General features: G+C 33.4%; 2 protein-coding genes and 1 long non-coding RNA gene across 3 annotated transcripts; 1 reads left to right on the plus strand and 2 right to left on the minus strand.

The window, feature by feature from the left end:
- Nucleotides 1-627: 627 nt before the first annotated feature.
- Nucleotides 628-1,065, minus strand: LOC123915185 (calmodulin-2/4-like). Its single transcript, XM_045966328.1, has one exon. It carries the CDS (start codon nucleotides 1,063-1,065, stop codon nucleotides 628-630), a length of 438 nt encoding a protein of 145 aa, XP_045822284.1.
- A 621-nt stretch (nucleotides 1,066-1,686) lies between these two features.
- Nucleotides 1,687-3,086, minus strand: LOC123916889. Its single transcript, XM_045968466.1, has 2 exons — nucleotides 2,942-3,086; nucleotides 1,687-2,216 (listed from the first exon to the last, which is right to left on the minus strand). The coding sequence occupies exons 1-2, from the start codon at nucleotides 3,042-3,044 to the stop codon at nucleotides 1,882-1,884; spliced, it is 438 nt and encodes a 145-aa protein (XP_045824422.1). The 5' UTR covers nucleotides 3,045-3,086; the 3' UTR covers nucleotides 1,687-1,881.
- A 1,222-nt stretch (nucleotides 3,087-4,308) lies between these two features.
- LOC123916891 lies at nucleotides 4,309-5,372 on the plus strand. The gene is made up of 2 exons (XR_006812327.1): nucleotides 4,309-4,724; nucleotides 4,831-5,372. It is a non-coding gene; the product is annotated as an uncharacterized LOC123916891 (long non-coding RNA).
- The last annotated feature ends 2,673 nt before the right edge of the window (nucleotides 5,373-8,045 follow it).

The raw sequence follows: 8,045 nt of genomic DNA on the forward strand, positions 1-8,045 counted from the left end.
ACTATAAATAGAGTCTTCCTCCTTCACTATTATTCATTCCAATACATTCAGAGACTTGTCCAATATTCACTCTAGAGTAGGAGAACTCCAAGGAGGAGAAAGTGAGGCCAAGGAACTCGAAGGCCAATAAGGTTCTTTTCTTTCAGTCTTTGTAACTTATTTTTTCTAGGTTAGGTGGAGTCGAGAAACTCCTTTACGAATACTTGGTTGTACTATTTATATTATTTTGGGTATAATTATATTGCAAACAAATCAGCGAACACAACAAAATATTATATATAAAATAAATACAAGAAAAAGTTCATAATATACATAAATACTAGTAATAGCACAACTAAAAAATGATCACCTAAATATATGACAAAGGCAAAAAAAAAAAAAAAAAAAAAACCACCCTAAAAAAATAAATAGACCAAAAAGAACAAAACAAGCGGTGCAGTCCAACCCTTCTATGTCGTCCCAAAAAACCGAAAAATAAAAAGAACAAAACAATGGAAATAAACGGACCAAATAAAACATGTCCTAATATTGAAAATAGAATACTTCCTCCGTCAAAAAAAAAAAAATAGAATAGAATAATTCCCATAAAAACTCATTTGCCCATTTCCTTTTTTTTTCCTTTGTTTTTTAAGATTTTGGTTGTGGTTTTGATCTATCTCCATTACTATTACGATTAACTCCTAAAAACTTATCTCTGTCCTTAATCATCACTATTACTATATTGCAAAACTCATCTAAGTTTAGCTTCTCATCACTATCACTATCATAAGCACCAACAGCATCGTTCGCTATTTGGACATTCATCTCATGCTTGTCGAGCTTTGTAGCGAAATGACGAAATTCAGCTACAAATATGACATGATTATGATCCTCATCAAACTTAATGAACATTTCTGTAATCCGGTTCAATATTTCTACAACGTAACTGGTACCAACGTCGACCTCATTTTTAATGACCTGCAACTCAGCATTGGTTGCGATATGACCGATCGAACGCATTATGTTTCCAAATTCTTTGATAGCAATACAACCATCTTTGTAAGGAGTAATTGTGTTAGCTAGCATTGATACTATGGGAAGACCCCATTATATAGTGTTACAAGGATAATGCATACCAAACCTTTTCGTAAGGCATAAGCAACAAGTTATCAGGCCTGGCCCAATCACTCGAAGCCCATAGGCGCGCCCTGAGCTAATATACTCCTAACATATGCTCCCCTAATCTGAGCATTGTCTAAACAGATTACAAACACAAAACAATACATGATACAATAGCTATAGTACAATGAAAAATTAAGCATTGGAGTTGAAGGCATCACACACTCCAAGTTTCGATCTCAACTTCACAAATGATTCCAGCTTGAGAGGCTTGATCATTGACCCAGCATATAGAAAGTCTATAATTACATGATACCAGCTATCAAGTAACGATCGCCGTTTAGGCGAGCACTAGGGCAAAGGCATTGACCCAGCGTATTGAAAGTCTATAAGTATCAAGCATACAAGCATTCAAATCGACATCGCGAGGAATTTGTTAAAGTTAAAACCTCGAAACTCTTTGAACACGGAATTATAAGTATCAAGCATACAAGCATTCAAATTGACATCGCGAGGAAATAAAAATATCTCATGCAAAAAATCTAAGTCTAAGCAGAAATAAACGACGAAAGATAAAATGCATTCGGATAAAAAGAAAAATCAAAGTACAATAACATAAAGCAGACTTGAGGACTACACTTTGTGAAGAGGTACATCATAAGGTGCCTTCAAGGCGAGCATAATGCCGACACATAAAAAAACATTAAATTACAACAACTTTAATCTTCAGGAGGAGGAGAGACGATATGCTCGTCGCGAACTTCCTTGAACTCGTCCAAGCCCTCAGTTACCAACTCCACGCTGGGGTTCAGTACTAGCATCTAGCATGTCGAAGCTGGACTTAGCGGTTTCCAACAGTAGGGATTCAGACTCGAAAATCTTTGCGATCAATGCAGCTCGACTAGAATTCTTGTATTCCCCAGCAGGATCAGCAGTCTTCTCCTCGACATTTATCGAGGTTTCAACAGAGGACTTCAGCCTTTCCTTTAAATCTAAGAACTCCTCATTGAGCTTCTTCACCTTCTTGAGCAGGACATCCGCCTTCTTAGTCAGCTCATTGATAGCCATCAAATCAGATTCCGGAACCATCAAACGGCTTTGCACGCTGGCCATTGGCTCTACAATAATTATGGATAGAAATATAAAAGTGCAATAGAAATTAACAGATGTATATTATTAATGGGAACGGTTGTTTTAGTTGGATGATCAAGATTATAAGCATTGTTAAAAAGAAAAGGGTATTGGCGCAAATAAGTTCCCCATTTGCCATATTAAAATGGACAATTAAGTAAAACTTTTTTGTTCTGTTCATCTCATCTTGTGATTGTATTAAAAAAAAAACTTATGTTTAACCTTAAATTTAGAAAATGAATTTCATTGAACTAAATTTCTTAATCATTGCAAAAATAATGTTTTTTCTTATAATAATGACACGAGAAAGTATAGATTAAAGGAGTTTGTCTTATATGGACCCGATGCAAGGGTGGATCCTCATATTTATAGTAAGTTTTTAATAAAATATTGTTTTTAATCTCTATAAAGTCATTGTTTTTTTACCATAATGGTAAAAGGCCACCTTTTGAACCATTTTTTAATAGGTCCAAATTAAACACACCCATACATTATGTACTGTTAACCTAAATAAATAATTTTATACATGCATGACATTTTATTTGCAAATGCTAATATAGTATATATGTGCCTTAAGGGTACATAATATAGTAATATATAGATATATAGATATCTCCAAGTGATACATTCAAAAGTAAAAACAAAATGTCATAACAGTAAAATGTATATTCATATGACTTGCAAATGTAAATTATAGGCTAGTATGACTCACTAGTATTAGAAGGCTCGGGTACATGATTTGCATCTAAAACTTGAGTTGAGAGAATAACAAAAAGAATAACACCAAGAAACATAAATGACCTTGAGTAAGCCATGTTACTTCAATTCTTTCTAATTCTCTGATCACTCTCCTATTACCGTCTCTAGGTTCGATGTATCTCTTCGTAAAGTGTTTGTTTGTGAAAAAGTACGAAACTATAACGACGGTAAAGAAATGGTTGAAATCACAGAGAGATAAGTTTGCTGGGATTAGATTTCATTAACTCATTCATTTGTATTTCCCTAATCAGTTATATAGATTTTAGCCATCTACCAATATTATCATGTATCACTCGTCGTACGTTTCCGTCTCCAGATACCGCCGAGATATCTATTATACCTAATAACCTTCGATGTCTCGGATGATCAATCAATACAATAGCATTAAGACCTGATACAAAAAGTTAATATTAAACCTAAATCTATGTCTAGAATTTAAGCTTTAATAGATATCATCTTAGTTCTTTTAGATTCAAAGAGTATATGTCTATAACAATTCAAATCTTAAAATAAAACATGAGATTCAAAGATAATATCAATATTGATAGATAAACTAAAACATATATAACAAGATCAAGATAAATACATACTAATAGAGTAATTTACACCTAATCCCAACAAAAGAGAGATTACCTATTCATTTTCATGATAGCTTTATAAAAGATAAGAAGAAAAGAGAGATGAACAAACATCAATGATGATTTCCTAACAAAAGTTGTAGATCCACCCTCAAATCCCTTTGAATCAGCCTCCTTGGGTCTCTCTCTGCTTCTGGACGTGTTTTTGAGTGTTTAGAGTGGATTAGATCTCAAATGAAGTCTGATGGCCTTTTTTAAGTGACATAAAAGTGGATTCTCGCTTAGCGACGGAACTGTTCGCTCAGCGATGGAGATTTCTTCACCCTGAAGTACTTTTTAGCCGCCATAGCTTCGCTGGCTCTCGCTACAGCTTGCTCAGCGACGACCTTTGCTATACCTCGCTATCTCTTGCTACAACTTATCCTGCCACTAACTTGACTCGCTCTCCGTCGCTACTTCTCGCTCAGCGACGACACTGATTTTTCTGCATTTTCTGACAGCTTGCGTCGCTTTGTCTGTCGATTTGTCGTCGCTTAGCCAATAACTTATACTCAAAATCTTTATCTCTTCATTCCAAATTCCATTAAATCCAAATTTTCATAAAAAAAAGTGTTGGAATTAGATAGAAATAGCAAAACTACTAATTTTCTCATTAAAACTAATATTTACAATTAGTTTGTGTTTTTTTATATGAAATTACTTTTAAAATAAGTCAATAAGTACTTAAAATATATATGTAAAATTACCACTTTTTGGCACTTATCATTGATCGAATGTGCTTTCGTGCTTTTTTCATCTAAATGTATTATTTGATTAATTGATGGTTTATGATTTTTCTTTTTGTTGTTGATCTATGATTGTGTGTCAGTGTTTATTGAAATCAATTTTATGCTGAAAATTTTGATGAAAATGGATAGAAACTTGATTTAGGCTGATCTATGATTATTGAAAACTCATAAAGAGTTCATATTGTTTTGTTGTGTTAATTGTTGGCTGAATATTACTCTGTTCATGTTAGGGTTCCTTTTTGAAAGAGAAAAAAGTGATTCTTATGGCATAACTTTGATTTTGGCTTAACTCTGAATATTACTCTGTTCATGGAATAAGGTTTATGGTTTTCATAGCAAGTACCAAGTAATATATTGATATTAAATTTCAGTAAGATTTGCTTGTTGTTGATGTGTTTAGTTAATTCTTTTTTTTTCTTCATCTTCTATAATCCACTGCTAGTTAATTCATGTCTTTATTATTTATCACACTGCAGATTGGTCAAGGAACTTACAAAAGTGTTTGTAGAGCTCGCGATCTTGAAACTAACAAAATTGTTGCTTTGAAGAAGGTTAAATCCACTAATATGGATCCCGAAAGTGTTCGTTTTATGGCAAGAGAAATCATTCTCCTAAGAAGTCTCGATCATCCGAAATGTCATGAAACTTGAAGGATTGATTACTTCAAAGCTTTTTGGTAGCATGTACCTTATTTTCGAATATATGGAACTTGATCTTACTGGCCTTTCAACAATTTCTGACAACAAGTTTACTCAATCGCAGGTACAATCTTATGTTTATGTCAAAAACATTGGTTTCTCCTTTGGTATTTGATTTAAGGAATCAAAGCCACTGTATTTGTTGGATAGAAGCTTTTCAGCATTTTAAATTGAATATTTCCTCTAGGATTATAGTGGTATATTAAGACATGAGATATATTGAAATCGATAATTTTCTCTGTCTGGATATCTTTATGTTGTTGTTAACTTGACTAAGTGTATTGTAATGCAGCCAATGAACTTAATTTGTTTATCATGCAGCCATTTAACTTGTTATTTGGAGCAGACACCAAATTTGTTTTAAGCAAATATGATGGTTAGAAAGTATGCTTATAGCCTCAATTTAATGCATATGAAATGTGGCACAGTTTTAAAATGTAGGTTTAAATGTTCGTGTGTTTTTGGTTTTAGTCCCTGTATGTTTTTTGTTGCAAATACATCCCTGAATGTCCAAATCTTGTTGGTTTTAGTCCCTCCCGACTTACCAATTAGCTACAAACACAGTCGTTTTTTAACGAGAGTGACTAAAACCAACAAGATTTAAACATTCAGGGATGTATTTGCAACAAAAAACATATATGGACGAAAACCAAAAATTCGCGAACAGGGACAAAAATGATATTTAAGTATAACATTTTTGCTTCATTTGCCACTAATAAGATGTAATGGATGATAATTTTTACTACAAACACAGTCATAATGGTCCCTTAAAGAAAAAAAAAAGATCCGTTTTGATCCCTTAAAGACATATTCGTTTGTCAATTTGGTATCTTACATTAGTTTTTGGCCAAAAACGTTAATTTTGCATAGGTGTTAAATTGTCGTGTTACCTGGCACTATTGTGTGTTGCAGAAGAGAAATATTTTAATTAAAAAACAAACGAGCAAAAGTAAAGGATCATTATTTTGGGAACGACATGGTTTCTCGGATTAGGGTTATCAACGATGGTGGAGAGCAGAGGATTTGGTTCGATTTTTTCTTCGATTTCTCAAAAACGGTTTTCTAGCTTTAATGAAAATATTTCAGTTCTGCCACACAACAGTGTCAGGTAACACAACCATTTGACACCTATGCAAAAGTTAACTTTTTTTGTCAAAAAACTAACGGAAGGGACCAAATTGACAAACGAAGATGTTTTTAAGGGACCAAAACGAACCTTTTTTTCTTTTAAGGGATCATTATGAAACCTAAAATGGGACCATTTGTTAAGGCAAATGGAACCTCTAATTCTCATTAGTGATAGGCAAGGCCTATATAGCCAATGCACAAGGGTACAAACAATTACAATAACAAACTAACACACAAACACGATAGCTTGGGCCTTAAGTAACAAACGCGCGCTAGCACACAAGCTTGCCAAGCTAAACACACGCACTAGGCCTAACATGGGGCATGAATGTACACTATGATCAACACATATCTAGCATAGCCTCTCCTAAACTGAAATATATCAAAAATTCAGTTTACATCTTCAAGCTTACACAAGCCAAGCAAATCTCTGATCCTGCAAAAGTTGTCAAGACTCAATGCCTTAGTCATGATGTCTGCAACTTGCTCAAAGGATGGGCAATGCAGCAATTGAACTTTTCCATCTTTAGTTAGATCTCTGAGAAAATGAAATCTATGAGTTCCTTGATAACTTAATTGATGAGCTATTATCACAATATATGGTGATGCAGTCTTCCTTTTCTTTACTGATGTGAGCAAGAATTCTAGATAACCAAACTGTTTGACATGAACTATTAGTTGCTGATATGAACTCTGCCTCAGTGTTGGATAGTGTAACAATTGGTTGCTTCTTTGAGGACCATGACACAACTTTTGAACCAATCATAAACATATAACCAGATGCAATTTTTCTATCATCTAAATCTCCTGCATAATCTGAGTCTGACTAACCAGTGTGATTATCATCTTTTCCCTTTTCATACCACAAACCATAACTAATGGTTCCTTTCAAATACTTGATAATTCTCTTTACGGCAGCAACATGAATTTCAGTAGGCCTCTCTATAAATCTAGCAACTAAGCAGGGACGGACACACTAAGGGGTTGTGTGTGGGTAAAGCCACACCAGATTTTTCATATCTTTTTTATAAAAATATATGTAGTGAAAGAGAAAAATTGTGTGAGTAGTTATCGTGTGGCATTGGTTAGCCCAACAGCCATTTTGCATGATTATTTTCATTCTTTATATAATATTAGTTAGTACAAGTTGGATACGGTCTTTTTCATTATTATTCATCAAATACATCATTTATTTTTTTAGGACATATCGTTTGGTAGAATTCGAGTTCGATTTTTAGCGGAAACAATTCTTAGCTAGATTTTTCTAACCTCGCGGCCGGACTCTGTATTATCGGACTCCCTTCGCCCGGAAATCAAAGGACTAATGCCAAAAAAAATATATCATTTATTCATTTAGTTTAAAAAGTGAATATTTGATTATAATTAAAGTAGGAGAAAGTAGTTTCTTAAAAAATATACAATTTTTAATCATAACGAAAACAATTGTACCACTTTAATTCTTATGTTCGAGAGGACACAAATTTTGCAAATTTAAAAGGACTTTTAGATCTTTGTGCAAAACTTGTGTAAACAAATAAGTGCAACACATATGATTTAGTTTATAAGCTTTTGAAAATGGCTTTAGTCTTGCCGGTAGCAACTGCAAATGTGGAACGCATTTTTTCAGCTATGAATTAATTTAGTAAAGAGTCTGCTATGTAACAAAATGAGTGATCAATGGTTAAATGACCGTCTTGTAACTCTTATAGAAAGAGATGTTCTTGCAACAATTGACAATGATGTAATTTTAGCTCATTTTCAACAAATGGATGGTAGACGATTTTCGTTGTAAATGTATTGTACTTAACAATATTATATCTTATTTTTCGTATAATTTAGTTCATTGTTTCTTCATTTTTATATTT

The sequence above is a fragment of the Trifolium pratense genome, linkage group LG3 (genome assembly GCF_020283565.1).
Source record: "Trifolium pratense cultivar HEN17-A07 linkage group LG3, ARS_RC_1.1, whole genome shotgun sequence".
In the NCBI taxonomy this organism is placed as follows: domain Eukaryota; kingdom Viridiplantae; phylum Streptophyta; class Magnoliopsida; order Fabales; family Fabaceae; genus Trifolium; species Trifolium pratense.